The 17,204-nt window shown below is 42.4% G+C and overlaps 4 protein-coding genes across 4 annotated transcripts; 2 read left to right on the top strand and 2 right to left on the bottom strand.

The window, feature by feature from the left end:
* Window positions 1-5: 5 nt before the first annotated feature.
* LOC133890036 (glutamate--glyoxylate aminotransferase 1) lies at window positions 6-4,838 on the top strand. The gene is made up of 12 exons (XM_062330478.1): window positions 6-442; window positions 514-631; window positions 846-927; window positions 1,023-1,110; window positions 1,214-1,372; window positions 1,789-1,962; window positions 2,193-2,324; window positions 2,948-3,013; window positions 3,588-3,652; window positions 3,791-3,882; window positions 3,976-4,132; window positions 4,495-4,838. The coding sequence occupies exons 1-12, from the start codon at window positions 260-262 to the stop codon at window positions 4,613-4,615; spliced, it is 1,437 nt and encodes a 478-aa protein (XP_062186462.1). The 5' UTR covers window positions 6-259; the 3' UTR covers window positions 4,616-4,838.
* Window positions 4,839-5,941: 1,103 nt separating this feature from the next.
* Window positions 5,942-9,634, top strand: LOC133890763 (protein DETOXIFICATION 18-like). Its single transcript, XM_062331289.1, has 7 exons — window positions 5,942-6,361; window positions 7,875-8,419; window positions 8,555-8,641; window positions 8,740-8,796; window positions 8,887-9,125; window positions 9,230-9,348; window positions 9,456-9,634. Exons 1-7 carry the CDS (start codon window positions 6,056-6,058, stop codon window positions 9,582-9,584), a joined length of 1,482 nt encoding a protein of 493 aa, XP_062187273.1. The 5' UTR covers window positions 5,942-6,055; the 3' UTR covers window positions 9,585-9,634.
* A 343-nt stretch (window positions 9,635-9,977) lies between these two features.
* Window positions 9,978-15,003, bottom strand: LOC133890762 (uncharacterized). The gene is made up of 11 exons (XM_062331288.1): window positions 14,844-15,003; window positions 14,477-14,739; window positions 14,273-14,403; window positions 13,695-13,927; window positions 13,373-13,552; window positions 12,810-12,910; window positions 12,231-12,389; window positions 11,769-11,821; window positions 11,626-11,683; window positions 11,016-11,136; window positions 9,978-10,586 (listed from the first exon to the last, which is right to left on the bottom strand). Exons 1-11 carry the CDS (start codon window positions 14,863-14,865, stop codon window positions 10,390-10,392), a joined length of 1,518 nt encoding a protein of 505 aa, XP_062187272.1. The 5' UTR covers window positions 14,866-15,003; the 3' UTR covers window positions 9,978-10,389.
* Window positions 15,004-15,276: 273 nt separating this feature from the next.
* LOC133891156 (uncharacterized) lies at window positions 15,277-16,794 on the bottom strand. The gene is made up of 3 exons (XM_062331878.1): window positions 16,471-16,794; window positions 15,852-16,347; window positions 15,277-15,521 (listed from the first exon to the last, which is right to left on the bottom strand). Exons 1-3 carry the CDS (start codon window positions 16,792-16,794, stop codon window positions 15,277-15,279), a joined length of 1,065 nt encoding a protein of 354 aa, XP_062187862.1.
* Window positions 16,795-17,204: the final 410 nt, after the last annotated feature.

The raw sequence follows: 17,204 nt of genomic DNA, 5'->3' as shown, positions 1-17,204 counted from the left end.
GCCATGTCGTTTCGACATTATCCGCAATGCCATTCACGGGCGCAATGCGACAACTCGATATTCCAAACCCCACCTCTCCCACCTGTGCAGTAGAGTACAAATCCTCACCTGCTCCCCTGTTTCTTGGTTCCCTTCCTCCACCCATCTCCTCTCCTCTCTCCACGTGAGCGATCGAGTCCACCCCCCGCATCGACCGACCATCACAGGAGGAGCGGCGGCGGCGGCGGCGGCGGCGGCGGCGGAGTGACAGCGAGACAAGATGGCGAGGAAGCCGCTGGACTACGATCAGCTGAACGAGAACGTCAAGAAGGTGCAGTACGCGGTGCGCGGGGAGCTCTACCTCCGCGCCTCCGAGCTCCAGAAGGAGGGCAAGAAGATCATCTTCACCAACGTCGGCAACCCACACGCCCTCGGTCAGAAGCCGCTCACCTTCCCACGCCAGGTGATCATTTCCATCCCCATGGAACTCGTTGGATGCTTTCTTGCCGGATGACCTTACCGTGATTTTTGCAGGTGGTGGCGCTGTGCCAGGCTCCGTTCCTGCTCGATGATCCCAACGTCGGACTCATCTTCCCCGCCGACGCCATCGCGCGGGCCAAGCACTACCTCGCCATGGCGCCCGGCGGTCTAGGTAAAAACAAAATCTTCTTATTTAGGCCTCATCAAATTATCGTATCCCTCCTGCGCAATGTTATCTGCCTGCACATGTTGATTACAGTCACAAAGCATCAATTTTTAGTTGTCTTGATCGGAAAAGGAAGCAACTTTTATTTGTATGTGTTGTAGTAGGTTCACAGGCTCATAGCCATATTAGGAGTGTTTTGACACTGGTTTTATCTAATCAGGTGCTTATAGTGATTCCCGGGGTATTCCTGGAGTTAGGAAGGAAGTTGCCGAGTTCATCCAGAGGCGTGATGGGTATCCCAGGTCAGATTGAACAAGACTAGCGTTCACCATAGCTGTATGTCGTGCTTTATCTGCTCATGTTTGTTCCTTACACTTGTATGCTCTGCTTACTCCAGTGATCCAGAACTCATTTACCTGACCGATGGTGCCAGCAAAGGTGTGATGCAAATGCTCAACGCCATTATCAGAAATGAGAGAGATGGGGTATGGTTATTCTTTAAAAAGATATATCTTTTTCCCTAGTTGTCATCCTTTTTATACTAAATAGTAAAGACTAATTTCATTTATACATTATCATTCTTGACAGATTTTGGTCCCTGTTCCACAATACCCACTTTATTCTGCTGCCATTTCCCTCTTTGGTGGTTCTCTGGTCCCATATTACTTGGAAGAAGAGGCTAACTGGGGCCTTGACATTGTCAATACCCGCCAATCAGTGGCGGCAGCACGGGCAAAGGGAATCACTGTAAGTGTTTTACGATTAATCATATTAGCCAAATTTCTCTTATCTCATTATGTAATTCCCACCATTCATGTATATGACTTGATGAGCTAACTCTTGCTTATCCATACATACATACAGAAAACAGTAGTGAATAAAATGACTACCATAACATTGATAAATTCTAGTCTCCACTTCCAGCTTTGTCTTGGTTTAACAACTCTTCATGATGAATAAGATCGAAGGATAACTTTGGTACAGATCACCTAGCAACGAACATTAACATGTCGTTTTTTTTGCTTAATGTTTTATGTTGATTAATACGATGTTTCAGCGTCTCATAGACATGCTGCTCGTATAAAAGTGTGGCATGTATGTTTTGTTGTGTATTCAAATCCGATGATACCCCCCCCCCCCCTCCCTCTCTTTTGATGTTTTAGGTTCGAGCAATGGTGATTATAAATCCAGGAAACCCCACTGGCCAATGCCTTAGTGCAGCAAATATAAGGGAACTTCTGCAATTTTGCTATCAGGAAAACTTAGTTCTTCTTGCAGATGAAGTGTATCAGCAGAATATTTATCAAGATGAGCGTCCATTTATAAGCGCAAGAAAGGTATTCTGATTTCTGACTGATGATGCTTTATCATGATTACAACTGCACCCAAGCTTACAGTTTTCATGTGACAAGCCTAAAATATCCAATGGGCATGCCAAGTCTTCCCGCAAGTACCTCATACAAAAAGTTTATTAAGAACTAAGACACAAGATTACCGTGGTACACTGAAAGATTATTGGGCATTCCTCACATAGCAACTGTGCTGACATGGCCTCAACCTGTTCCAGGTTTTGTTCGACATGGGTCCTCCATTGAGCAGGGAGGTTCAGCTTGTCTCTTTCCACACTGTTTCCAAAGGATACTGGGGAGAGTGTGGCCAACGTGGTGGATACTTTGAAATGACAAATCTTCCTCCCAAAGTAATATGCCACTACAGATTTTGTCATTGATCTAAAAAAGATTGACGAACAAGTTCCTAACTGTGTTTAGGAATGTAGATATGAAAAGATGTTAAATGCAGATGTTGGAAAATGTTGTATCTTTATGCCTGCCACCTTTTTTCCTGTTTACTGTTCAATTCTGGATACCTTGCAGAATGCTGTTTAGCCCAATAGCCCTTCCTGTAACTAAATTGCTGTTATTACATTTGCTGAACCAAGATATTCAAACTTTCAGAAACTGTAGCGTAATAAATAAAGTCTATTGGAGCTACATATATGCCACCACAATGTTTAATTTATTACTGCTAACTTTGTCCAGTCTCAAAACTGTAGAATAGTACTGAATCTGAGTCTCAAAACTGTATAGTAGTACTGAAGAAATTCTGAGTCTCAAAACTGTAGAATAGTGCTGAACAAATTCTGAAGACCTTTAAGCTTTGGCAGTTAAATCTTAAGCCTCTAAATATGACCAGGCACTTAAATAAGGCTTATGGTAGATTCCATAGTACAAGAATTCACTCTGAAGATAGGACAACACTAAATCTGTCATTTTCCAAATATACTGGCCATGATCTAATCGCTCTTCTGTTTTGACTTGACAGACAGTTGACGAGATCTACAAGGTTGCATCAATAGCACTGAGTCCAAATGTTCCTGGGCAAATCTTTGTAAGTGAAACACTGTACATTGTTTTCTTTTCTCATGCAGATATTTAAATTGGTGCCAGTTTTCTGTTCTGCATGACATACATTGCATTCTTCCCATGGCCACAGCTAGAGCTTTTGAACTGGAAATATGTTATCATTAATTCAATCCATGGAGCATTGATCAAATTCTTGATGACTTGAGACCTCATTGTCTAAACATGTGCAGATTTTTTCTATGGATCGAAACAGTTATAAAGTTTAGAGTAGTTCGTAGATCAAAACTTCTGAATCTTCTTGTGTTTTTTTTTTGGTCATAATTGTCTGGTGATAAATGCACTAGTTACACTAGCCTCCGGTACTTAGAGAAAATGTGCATGTCCTCTTTGGACCACTTTCCTTGCAAGCACTAGTGTATGTGCATTTTTTATTTATTTACAACTATCCATGATCATAACTATTGTATTTCCCTCGTTCAAACAGAATGGTTCTCAAACATTAATTTAGTCCCAGCTATTCTAATTTGTTTGAAGTTATGTTACTTTGCTTTAGCCATGTTATAAGGTTCTGAATAAGTCCGATTTGATGACTTCTACAGATGGGATTAATGGTTAACCCTCCTAAACCTGGAGATATCTCTTATCTGAAGTATGCCACTGAAAGGTTAAACATACTGCCTGAACATTTTTACTCCGAGTCTGCATTTTCTATGGAAAAATAAACGTAGCTGGATACTCAATATTTATTTCCTTTATTGTACTCTCTAAAGTTTGATGTATGATGTGGTTCCAAATGTTGCAGCAAGGCCATCCTCGAGTCTTTGAGGAGGAGAGCACGCATGATGACCGATGGTTTCAATAGTTGCCGCAATGTTGTGTGTAATTTTACGGAAGGTAACATTAAAATTCTAAACTTTGTTGGTTTGCAGCAATGGGATGATGATTATAGCTTAATCGTGTAATTCTCTTGCAATTATGTTGTTGCAGGAGCTATGTACTCTTTCCCCCAAATACGCCTGCCACAAAGAGCTATTGAGGCGGCCAAAAGAGCCGGCAAAGTACCAGATGTTTTCTACTGCCTCAAGCTTCTGGAGGCAACAGGAATTTCCACTGTTCCGGGCTCCGGTTTTGGTCAGAAGGAAGGGTCAGTGCTGGTTTTCTTATAGGATGACTTGCCTATGATGCATGAAGTTTCATAAATTTAAGAAATCTCAACCAAACATGAAGCATGACTGGCAAGGAATATGAAACCAGATAAGTAAACATCAGCACGACATGAATGACGCGTCATTCTTTTTTTCCCCAAATAAGAAATGAATGAAGCATAGTACTATGTGCTGCTCTTATCCTTCAATATCCAGTCTGTTTACTTATTAGTAGCTTCTGAAACATCCTACTGCGATTTACATTGTGATTGGTAAGGAACAACAGAGTAGGAAACCTGAAAAGACATTACTCATTTCTGCATAACTGAACTGATGAATTTGCTGTGTTGGGTGGGCGCAGGGTGTTCCACCTGAGGACGACCATCCTTCCTGCGGAAGAAGACTTCCCTGCCATCATGTCGAGCTTCAAGAAGTTCAACGACTCATTCATGGAGCAATACGAAGGTTACTCGAGGATGTGAAAAAGGAATGAAACAACATGGCCGTGGAGATAGGGGAAAGGATCACCTATCTGATTCTTCCTCGCAATCTCAGCGTGATCGAGCGATCCTAAAGACATTATTAATTGGAAGATAATTAACTGTAAACTGTAACTCTCTTAAAGAAAATTGCTGTCTTTGATATGTATAGGGAATTAAAGTTTCTGCGGGAATTACTGAATAATCCATGCACCATTTGTTACTATGCTACACTGTCTTGTAACTGTTGGAAGATATTTGTTGTACCATTATGTCATACTATCACAGAGATGCATGCAAAGCTTCTTGCTCCCTCCAGTTTAAATATTGTTGCTTTGGGAGGTTCATTAGTTTTGTTGTTTGGCAAAGAGATGTTTTGGATTTACATGGCAACCTGTTGTACCAAAGGCCCTATTGATTGATTGTCGGTTTCAGAAATTCAGAGAGATGGGCACAAAGCATGATAATAGACGCAAACTGCTTCAAAAACCAAGTGTCATATGAATTTATATGATGAACTGGAGTGACCATTGCCTTGTTGCCAGGGAACGCAAGGGATTCCGTTTTCAGGGAACATCAGAACATGTCTGAATATATCGCTGAATTATGTTGGTCCTTGCATTTGGCTTTCCTCTGCGACGGGGATATTTTTTTCTGAATCCAAACCATGCATTTTGGCAAGAACGAGTCCACAGCCCCAAAAGACCGCCACAAGCTAGTATGCTAGTCAGCCGGTTAGATAAATGAGCTCACTCCCAAGAAGTAAATATATGCCTCCTGACTCCAGAGTCCAGACCAGACCTATTAATCTACTCATAGTCTTTACATGGCAAAGCTACCCCAAGTGCCTAAATTAAACAACAATACGCAAGTCTTTACACAAGACTCGTTCCTCAAGAGGTGATTTCTTTACCACATCTCATGGTATATATTATTGAAATTAACCTGATCAATATATCTAGAGTGCATTATTGTTTTCTATAAACTAGCTAGTGGTGATGCGTAGTACGTAGAAGAAGCAAAACGAACCATGTAAAAATACCAAAACGTCATACGTTCGCACGTAAATGCATGGTACTGACATACAGTAAACAAAACGAAGCATCTAAAAATACCAAAACGTCATACGTTCGCCTATCCATCCTTATAAACAAGAGCAAGATTCAAGAAAGCAAACAAAAAACAAAGCAAAAAAAGAGAGTAAACAAGACATGCTGTCTCACGCATGCTAGCTGCAGCTGCAGCTGCTTCGGTTGTTGTTGCCTCTACTCTATCTATATAATAACGTGTGCCGATCGATGCCATGGCTCGACTCTGCGGTACGATAAACGAGCTTCAAGAGCTAGCAAACACACCCCTCCTCCAAAGCGAGCTTAGCTTCGCTTCACTTCATCGCAGAGCAAGAGAGAGGGAGAAGGTATATGTCTAGCTAGCTAGCTAGCAATGGGTGAGGAGGCAGCTGCGCCGTTGCTCGGCGGTCTCCACCTCCATGGGGATGGAGATGGAGGCAAGAAAGATCACGAGGAGCTGCCCGCGACGAGAAAGAAGAGGCGGTGGTGGTTGGTGGAGTGGGACGCGGAGGAGGCGGCGGGGCAGCTGGCGTTCGCGGCGCCGATGGTGGCCACCAGCATGGCCTACTACGCCATCCCGCTCGTCTCCGTCATGTACGCCGGCCGCCTCGGCGACCTCGAGCTCGCCGCCGCCACCCTAGGCAACTCCTGGGGCACCGTCACAGGCATCGCGCTCATGGTACGACCACCATACCTCCTCTCCGATCCGCTCTTTCGTTTGCGATTTCTTACCGATCGATGAAACACTTTCATTATCCTTGTTCCGCATCTCGAAAAGAAAATTTGCATTATTACTATACTTGGGTTAGTGGAATTTTATTGTGTGTTTTAAGATTGAAGAGCTAGCTGATAGTGACAAATAATGTTCTAATAGACAAAGGATTGCAAACATGTTTTGTCTTAAAAAATCACTCAGAAGTAAACTTTTCTTTTGGTCAACAGCAACATAAAAATTGAATCATGCATGATTACAACTAACAGCGCTTACCTACCACTGAAAACCTGGTAGTTTACCCTTCAAGTTCCATGGTTCTTTTACAATGATAGCAAAATATGGGAGTTCTAACAATTTTATCTGGGAATGAAGAATGTTTCAAAGGGTACAATTGTTTTACATCTTTGACAAGAATTCAAAATAGACTTAAGAGTCTTAGACCAGAGGAAATATAAATTTTAGACAAAAATTCAAAGTAGACTTGGCAGAATATAAATCCCCTTCTATCTTGGCCCCTAAAAACCTAAAAAGTGTCGCTTTAGTCCGTATGTCTTTGCCTGACTAAAGCTGCCCAGGTTGCTAATGTTAAATGGATGGAAGGAGGAACAAAATTAAAACATGTTCAGCGTGTCATTTCGCTTCAAAATGAATTTTTTTCCATTGCTCCATATAAAGTATGACGTGCACAAGATTTCCAAGAGAAGCTCGTAATCATGGTGCATCCTATCGCTGGCAATTCATACAATTTTTTGCATTTTTTTTTCATTTTGGCAGTGTAAGATATATGAGATGATAAGATGGAAACAGTGTAAAGTTCGAATAGGAATGTATAGAGATACTCCCCTTTTCTCCATTGGACGAAAGCTGCGCCATTCTTTGCTCTTTTGATTTCAAGTTACCCGGTACATCAGCTACGAATTAACAATAGCATCAATTGTCCCGGCAGGATAAGATAAATTGTATGCACAGTTGAGTCAACTCCTAGCTTGTGTCATGGTTGTGTAGAAGTTCTTTTGTGGTTGCAGAGTGCATAGTCAGCTATACAATAATTTTTTAAAGATTATAATATGAAAAATTTGTTGGGTGTTTAAGGTTGTCATGCATATTTTGCCCATGTAGACACATGTCATGTACTGGCAGAAAGAGAAGCAAAGGTCAAGAGAACTGGCAGAAAGAAACTCAGGATATATTAACCGAAAAATTAACGATCAATATACATTTTGCGTTAGTCGAACATGATATATTCAGATTACGAGAATCAAACTGGCCTGAATTTTTAGTAATATATATAGACTTTTACTGCACATCTTAATTAATCAAGACCTTACCAATATAGATCAGTTCATAGCACTAGATAATTTTGGTTTCAGTGTAAATTTTGCTACATCTAGCTACCAAGATGAACTGCGTTCGCTAAACATGTATGCGGACTGAATTATACCAATAAGCAGCTGCTGTACTTTGTTGCCATATGCAGACTGGACTGAGCGGGTCTCTGGAGACGCTATGCGGGCAGGGCTATGGCGCCAAGGCGTACCGCATGATGGGCGTGTACCTGCAGGCGTCCATCGTCACATCTGCGCTCTTCTCCGTGCTCGTCTCCCTCCTGTGGCTCTACTCGGAGCCGTTCCTCGTCTTCCTCCGGCAGGACCCCGAGGTCTCGAGGCTGGCCGCCGTCTTCCTCCGCTACATGATCCCGGCGCAGTTCGCCTACGGCTTCATCCAGTGCACGCTCAGGTTCCTGCAGACGCAGTCCGTGGTCATGCCGCTCGTGGCGTTCTCGCTCCTGCCCCTGGTGCTCCACGTCGGGATCACCCATGCTTTCGTGCACCACCTCGGGCTTGGCTTCGCCGGCACAGCCATGTCGACGTCGGTGTCGCTCTGGCTGTCCTTCCTCATGCTTGCAGCCTACGTGAGGTTCTCGGAGAAGTTCAGGGACACCTGGGGGGGCTTCACCACCGAGGCGTTCCGGCACGTCCTGCCTGGCATGAAGCTGGCCATCCCCTCTGCAGTGATGATTTGGTTAGTGCACAAAACAAATTATGATCCAAGTCAATAATGCCTCCTAGCATTGCCAATGTATATGCTGCTTAATACTGAGTAATCAAGCTAGGTGATGAGAGTTACTGTTTTGTTCTGAATATATAAAAATGACAGCTTTGAGTACTGGTCGTTCGAGCTACTGGTGCTATTTGCCGGGCTCATGCCGCAATCTCATCTCAGTACTTCCATCATTGCAATGTGGTAAGTATATGTCCCTCTTTTCATCTTCGAGTATATGATTTCACGTTCTTGATGTCTTTGTAATTCTAACCTCAGTGCAATGCCTCTGTATTTGGCAGCGAAAACACTGAAGCGATATCATACATGATCACCTATGGGTTTGCCGCCGTTATCAGGTAATGCTATGGCGGCAATCATGCCGTCTTCCTTCGGGCGTCAGCTGACAATGCTGATGACTCATGAGCTCATGATGTTTCTTCCAACAGCACAAGGGTGTCGAATGAGCTGGGAGCTGGGAACATTGCCAACGCGAAGAAGGCGCTCACCGTGTCACTCGCGCTCTCCCTGCTTCTGGGGGTGGTATTTCTTCTGCTCTTGTGCCTTGGCCATGATCTGTGGGTGAGTCTGTTCAGCAACAGCGAGAAGGTGGCAAGCGCGTTTGCATCAATGACGCCATTTCTCATCGGGTCTGTGGTGCTGGACTCCACACAAGGGGTCTTGTCAGGTTAGTAGTTCAGAGCATCTCTCTGAAAATCACCACAGACATGTAGTAGTAACTTGTTATTCAAGTGGAGGCCATTTTGCAGTAACTTGTGTGCAAAACTGCAGGGGTTGCAAGAGGTTGTGGATGGCAGCACTTGGCAGCATGGGCCAACCTGGTGGCCTTCTACATAGTTGGCTTGCCCCTCTCTGTCCTGTTTGGATTTATGCTTGGGTTTCATACCAAGGTATTTGCAGATCTTTCTTCCTAAAACTCATCATCTCATGCTTGCTTCACGCGAATTGCAAATCGATGTTTTACTCACTAGTCTGCTTGTATCATTGCCTGTTCCAGGGGCTGTGGATGGGTCAGATATGTGGCCTCCTCTGCCAGAACTGTGTTCTGCTGTTCATCACCCTGCGAACCAAGTGGGAAAAATTAGACCTGACCATGATCAATAACGAGAACGGTTTTGTCTGCTAAGAATTGAAAACAGCATGCTAGTTTCTTATCATGTAATTTTGCTTGCGTTGTGGTAGACTTGATCCTTGAGCTAGAAGTTCGAGAGACTAACCAGACTAGTCTGGTGTCTGGTGTGCCATCAAACTGCAACTATAGATAGTGAAGTACTATGATGTAGCAACCCCTTGAGCTGAGCATTGCTTGGGCGTAGCGACTAGGAGCTAGCTGAATAAATCTTGCAGCAGTTCTATAGATGCAAAATTCTGAAAAATGCATCAATCTGTGAAACAGTGGCATCACTTGTGTGAAGTAAAACACCAAAAGGAGTTCAGGGAAGTAGTGGCGTGGCTTGTGCAAAATTCAGAGGGCACTGCAATGCTTTATTCCCCTGAGCAGATAGATATACAAGGCATGAGATTCCAACAAAAGTATTGACTTGCAAGAGACATCATGACTATTCCATTCCCTTTTACGGTACACTGAACTACCATCTTAACAAAACATATGGCACACTACGGCCTATTGTCTGAACGAAAACCTGGTTCCTAGCTAGACAGCTGACCTACCTATCACTAAGACAAACAACGGAACAATATGGCCGATGACTATAAAGTGCAGATCTCCTAGGTAACGTCGACTTCCAAAAATTATCTTCCTCAGAGAACAGCACCAGCAACACCAGTATACTCTGCCGTCATGGCAGCTCGAGAAAAAAATTCTTCAAACTCCTTCATGCAACAACAGATTTCAATCGCCTCTGATACTTCTTTGAGAATACAGCCACCATTTCCTCCAGGGCTCCAAGTCAGTACTAGTGCACAACCACCTAAGTACCGTGCATATAAAACAAGCCGTCACGTGATCCCAACCAAGCTCCCCAGCTGTGGTTCAGATCAAACAGCAAAGAGCCACGGCTGCTTTCTGGCCAACAAAGTGCCGTGAAGAGAGTATCAGTCACGCTGTGTGCAAATATTAGCTCGCCTGTTTTGATGCTCCAGATGCGAACAGTGCAGTCCTCCCCACCTAGTAATTAATAAAGATGTACCGTAAATACAATTTGATGCCCTTGAAGTATGAATTAATATGTTGAGATATGAACTAGCTACACAAATAATTTTACAAATCACGATTCAGCCTAGGCTACTAATAACTCAGCATTAATCCACATCCCTTGGTGATATAATCATGCAGCATTTGACCACAAAATCAGGATTCCTGATGCAGCCATGCAGGAAGCCAGAGCCCTTCCACTACAGCACTGGATGGATTGAGGTGATCAAGTGGAAATGCAAACAAACTTTTGCGTAAGATTTACCAATCTAATAACTACTTCAGGTTTCAACGAGTTATCTCAAAAAAGCATCCCTCCTAGCAATACATGGCAAAAATAAATAACAAAAACACTTATTGGTAGGTACACACAGTGAAGTCTAGAGCTAAGAATGAACAAACCTGACATAAGTAAGGTCTCGGATGGATCAACAACAAGTGGTAAATGTGTGTGTGAGTTCACATGCCCCTCATACGACTGTATACCTCCATTCTGAATGAGACGGAGATCAAAGAGTTTGATCTGTATGACAACAAAATAACTCTTAAGTTGTTGCATGTAAACCTCAACTTCTTAATCATAAACAGGTACAAAAACACATATAGGCTTTCACTTCATAGGCAATAATTTCAGATGAGACAGAACTCATAACTAGTTCACAATGACGGGAGTTGTTTGCCCTCCAAAAATTTGAAAAATGTATTCATGTCCAATTTGTTGTGCATATAATGTAGTGTCACTTCAATATGCAGACAATGAAATAAAGATGAATGAAACATCTGTTGTAAAAATTATTTCTATGCAAGATGTGTACAGGGTGAAATTTCAATTCTGGCACATTACAACAGCTAAGGAGGAAAGGGCCAACCACAACTCTAGCTAACATCTTGTTACCACATTGAGGTGTAAGCAAACAATTCCAGTTTTGAAAGAAATCGATCCTGGGAGATTCTGAGCACATTTTCATGTACACTTGCTCATAACATCAAAAAATGGACGAGTATAACTTACAGATCCATCCATGGAGCTTCCTAAGAAGTAGTTCTCATCTGATGAGAGAGCAACCAAGCTGTGTAACAATGTCAATTTCAGCAATAGGGAACTTAGGCAATGTTCAATAAAGAGTAACACCAAGGAAAGAACATTAGTGCTACCTGCAAACTGCCGAGGACATAGAAATAACTCTTGAACATTTTGCCTTCTCAGCCTGCATGATATTTTCCAAGATACAACAATTGCATTACATTCTTGATGACCTATACTAGCAAATCACGCATTTAAAATTATTATTTTTCCAACATACCATTTTATTCCAGTCTTGTGTCAATTGGGAGGAACCTATCTTGACCAGTCTAAGAGATGGAGATTCATAAATGGCTAAACTAAACACAGGTTGCAGTTGTGAAGCTAGAAATTTGCTAAACTTTGCCCATCTTTTTGACCTTTTACAATGTCATGTGAACACAGTGCTCTAAAAAAATCTTGTTCTGTGTATTGTTACAAAAATTGCTTCTCCTGTCGTGTGTCCCAGACAACCACTTAAATGACTGAATCAATTAATTCCACGCTGTGAATATGTATGGTAAAAATGCATGTTCTTTACTCGAATTGCACACCTGGTTTCTCCATCTTCCATCACGCCTTGTGGACAGCATGGGAACTGTCCTCCTAGCAGTGGTAGGTGAAGCTAGTCCAGTAGGATGATGATGGTGCTTTTGCCGTACATCAACAGGGGTTATACTTCCATTCCGTAGACCACATAGCACCACATTTCCCTTAAAAGAGTGAGAAAGTTCAGTGGGGATAGCAGAGACAGGAATGGCATGTAATAGTGAATACTGAAGTAACCATAACATGCATACAGGTTTAACAAGCAAGTACAAAACCCATAAAAACTTATACCTGCATATTATAACATATGATGCCATTAGAAAGGTATTTATTCAGTTTAGCACATAAAACAAATTGGTAGCATATTTCTTTTTTTAACAGGATTTTCAGGAAGCATGTAATCATGCAGCAGACACATTGAATTAAGCTAAATGGAAAGTGAGGAAACAAATGTCTTGGTAAGCAAACCACAGACCAGAGAATTGGCAAAAGTTTTCAATACCTCTCATGACGACACAAGCCACAAAATGATAACTGAATATGTTACATTGGGAGGAATATTATATATACATTTAAATTATTACCGAGTGCACAAATATCAGGGAAAGAATGTCACTTTTAGAGCGACATAACCATGATAATGCCGTTGTTTCCAAATCGAGCAAACCGGCACCATGGTCCATACCTAGAAATAAGACGAACAAGTGAAAGTGAATCCCAAGCTATGCCAGTAACAGAAGCGGACTCTTTGCATGCTGCAAAAACTGTAAGAATGAGTAGAACTTGGGATGACAACTAACATAATTCCTCCAACTAAAGCAACAACCGAACTTTAAAATTGCACAAACGCCATTACAGACCCCAATCTTAACAGGGTTATGGCGGAACAAAAGTATATAGGGTCAAGTATCAACACAAGCCGGTCTTTCTATATAGATTCTATGCTCAGGTGCCAGGTTTAAATCCTTACGAATTCCAAGAATGTTAATTCAGCAGAAAATTGTCAGATTTCTCAATGCATCCAACATGATAGTGTTATGTAACACAAAGGTGGAACGGAAACAAGATACAAATAAAAAATGTGCATCCATGTACTAGGGAAATTTCAGCTGCAGCATACAATTAAGCCCCAACTCAATCAACTCACCAAAAGCTGCCAGTGTACCATCAGAATTACAATCAACTGTCCACACTGTACGATCAAGTGAAGCAACTTGCATATTTCTTCTATAGGCATTCCATGATCCCATTGACGAGTCAATTGCATCAGAAAAATCCATAATATATACAGAGCCACCAGATTCTCCAGATCCAAGAGTAGCCACCATGTTTCACAATGTCAAGTGACCCAAGCTCATAACATATTTCCAGATAATAACAAAGAAACTAAAAAGCATACTTCTAAATATTTGCAATTATGGCAACAGCAATAATATAAATAATAGAAGAAACAACGAATTTAGGATACAATGCTCGCTGAACTGATGAATTGGTGTTGGCTGCATCAGGGAAGTGGCATCCAAACTTTTTCACACAGGTTATACTGGATGAGAAGTTTGAGAAGGCTTCTTCCGATGACCAGATGCTCGGAAGTGCCGAATTTATTCCTGCCTTCTGCTTTTCCAAGGGAGTCCAAGCAGGTTGGGGCAAATATTCTATCTCGTTCCCAAAGTTATTCAGGGAACTCCCTAATCCATATAATCTGCCAGACGATTATAGAAAAATATGCCGTGATGTTAAACACCAGTATGGCCATGACTCATGTTCTTACAGAGAACTATAGAGCATCAACGGATAAAATAGATTGACGAATTGTGAGACTTGAAAGATAAATAATAACCAGTGTGTGTTCTCTCAGAGCAAATAATGATCCAAGATGAAAGACAATGTGCAACAGTGCAAGCAGATAATGCGGTTGTGATATGATACCAAGATAGCCTCGGCAAAGCAAATACTATAATTTCTAGCAATACACGGTAATGTCCTAATTACTCAGTACTTGAAAGCAAAAAAGAAGGAACAAATTTCGACTGATGAAGAACCTTACCGAATTGAACCATTCATGCTGCCGGTCACTAGTATCCTGGACTCCTTCATTCCTTCCGGTGTCTGAACCATGGCGTGCAATTGTTCCAGCGCCTTGTCAGGCACAAAGGTCGTGCCTTGGAACTTCCAGACCTGGCAAACAGCATGATGATCAAAACTCAAAGAGACTAAGCTACAGGAAATAGAAGCTCGCTCCGGCTATTACCATCGGCTGGGACGCCTGCGCGTACTGGCACTGCTGCTTGAATGTGGACCTGGTCGTCTTGTTGGAGATGATCACCCCGCCGCCGTACATCTCCCTGGCGAGGAGCAGCTCCGGCCGCCTCGCCCTCTTCCTGCTGCATCCTTGTGCGGGCGGTGGAGTTGGGGGAGGGGGAGGGGGAGGGCGGCGGGTGGCGGCACCGGGGATGGGGCCCCTGATGGGGAAGTAGCGGTTCTTCTCCGGGTCGTAGTAGAACCCCGGCAGCTCTGCAACCAACCAACCATTCATCGTCGCGACGTCAGATGGCAAAGGAGGTAGGGGTCTTCCTCTTCCTCCCTAGAAGGATAAGGAGAAGACGAAAAGCACGAACCTTTGGGCGGAGGAGGAGTCATGTCGCCGGCGCGGCTGTTGGAACCGAGGCTTCAGGGGCGGCGGCGGTGACCGGGAAGGGAAGGGAGAGGACACCTAGGTCTATGTAGGCCCGACCCGGGAAGAGAGTCGGACCCGTTTTGATTTACCAGTAGATTTTCGTTGGTACTACCTCGTTTCCGTTTAGGCTGCGTTTGGTAGGTGGAAATTTAGATTAGTTGGAATCGTAATAATCCCAGGAGTCTTATTCTTAGAAACGAGATAGTCATTAATATAACATTAACTAATTTGGTTTAGTTTGTTTTTACGAGCGAATTACTGAGAATAGATGATTATGACGTTTGGGTTGCATGCACTGGAATCTAATTAACCACACTCGTATATGATTGACTGCAACAACTAAGCAGAAACTATTGTCACCATGCCAGCATGAGTCATATGCGGAGGACAAGTGCGACGAGAACTTCTTCGGCTGGAAGCACGTCGAGTTCGGCGAGGACTCCGCCAGCGGAAAGCACGTCGAGTTCGGCGAGGACTCCGCCGGCGCGAAGCATGCCGAGTTTTGGCAACCATCCCTCGTCGCCGTCCAACATGTAAGTCCGACGGCCGGTGTCAAACACGTCAAACAAGTTCGCGGCCAACCCACTGAAAATGTCGAACGCAGGGAGCCAGGGACATGCTTTGCATAGTGATCAAAACATTTTTCAGAAATTAAACATCAAAAGAATAAGTTATACGTTTGAGCAGAAAAACAATTTATTTAAAAAAACCATACAATCTCAATAGCTTCAAACCTAATAGAACTTGGGCAGACATTGTCCCAAAATTTTACAGAAAAACCAGTTACTTATTCTAGTTTATGATAAACTAAGAAATTCACTTAACTAAAATCAATTTATGCGACCATCAAGAACCATCTGAACGTAGCTTAATTTGTACTCCTCTGAAAGAGAAAAGAAATAATTTGTCTTGTTGGTCGATGCGCAAATAATAGCACCAGCCCTCATACGATCCTCATCTGGAATAGCTTGCAGTTTCAACAATTCTTCAAAGATTTTGTGCTTTCTTGCAGCATCCTCTTGCATGAACTGAAAGCAGTTAGCCAACTTGGCAACATTATCATTAGCATTAGCAAACATTCCCTGCATAGACAACAGGCAAGCAGTGGCAGAGTCCACAGGCTCTTCATTTGCTCCAGTTCTTCTTCTCTTGGACCCTCGACCAGTATCTGTTTCCTCGTTTCTTGGTTGTGATTGTCCAACAGTTGGTGTATTGTTTTCGCTCTCACTTGGAGTGTTTCTAGGACTGGTATGTTCATTTACCACTGTGTTTGTATTTTCAGCACCAACATTATTTCCATTTGTCTCCTCTTCATTGATCCTTTCAGTTGCATCCGCAGGAGCTTCTGAGTCTTCCCCGGTAGCACAATCTTTTCCAAAAACAACTGATAGTTGTTCTAAAAATGGGAACGGTTTGTTTCGCAAGCCTTTTGCAGCGGGATGGCCCTACACTTACATTGAAAAATAATATATTAGAAACATAGCATATTCTATAGAAAATATGAATGAATTAGTAGTACATATGTACCGTACATTCACCTAGTTGTCACATATTTCTTTCTCGCACACAATGCATTTATCTTTGTCATTCCAACCAAAGCCACTAGCTTTGAGTCCAAGCATCTCACTGATTGCATGAAATTGCCGCTTCCATGTCTTCAATCTTGATTCAATATGTGGATTTGCTTTGAGCTCACAGTTTGGAATTCTTTCATGCATCCACTTTTCTAACTGAGTAAGGTATCCAGTACGAAAGCCATTTTCAGCCTTCCAACTACCTTCATGGATCATCCGTAGCAAGCAGTGCACTAAATGTTCATCTTCTTGTGCACTCCATTGGTGTTTTGGGTTCTTGGCTACTCCATTACCACGTTCAGTTGAGGCATCATCCATCTATGATATGTAGTCATTCACGCAATAAAAAAAAAATAGATCACTAATTTACATTATGACCAAATAGTTAAAAAATATTGTATTAAAAAAACAGAGAATAGAGTACAGTTGGGAACAAATAAAGGGTACACTAATTCATTTGTGAATATTAAGCAAACATATGTTGTGCCAAATTATCTCTCCAGTTTGTCCACTCAGTGGTACTTTCAATATGTGAGATGCCTTCACCATCTAAACTATTTTGCCCTGAAGTGGTCTGAACTCCTATTTGCTCAAAAGGATCAAAAGGCATCTCTCTTCTTATATGATTGTGAAGAAGAGCACATGCAGAGATAATCCTACATTGAACCTTTACAGGATAGTACGAGTTCCCTCTAAAAATCCCTCATCTTCCTTTCAAAATTCCGAAA

This window comes from Phragmites australis, chromosome 14 (assembly GCF_958298935.1).
Source record: "Phragmites australis chromosome 14, lpPhrAust1.1, whole genome shotgun sequence".
Lineage (NCBI taxonomy): Eukaryota > Viridiplantae > Streptophyta > Magnoliopsida > Poales > Poaceae > Phragmites > Phragmites australis.
Note: the sequence above shows the minus strand (reverse complement) of the source record. Positions and strands in the feature narration are given on the sequence as shown.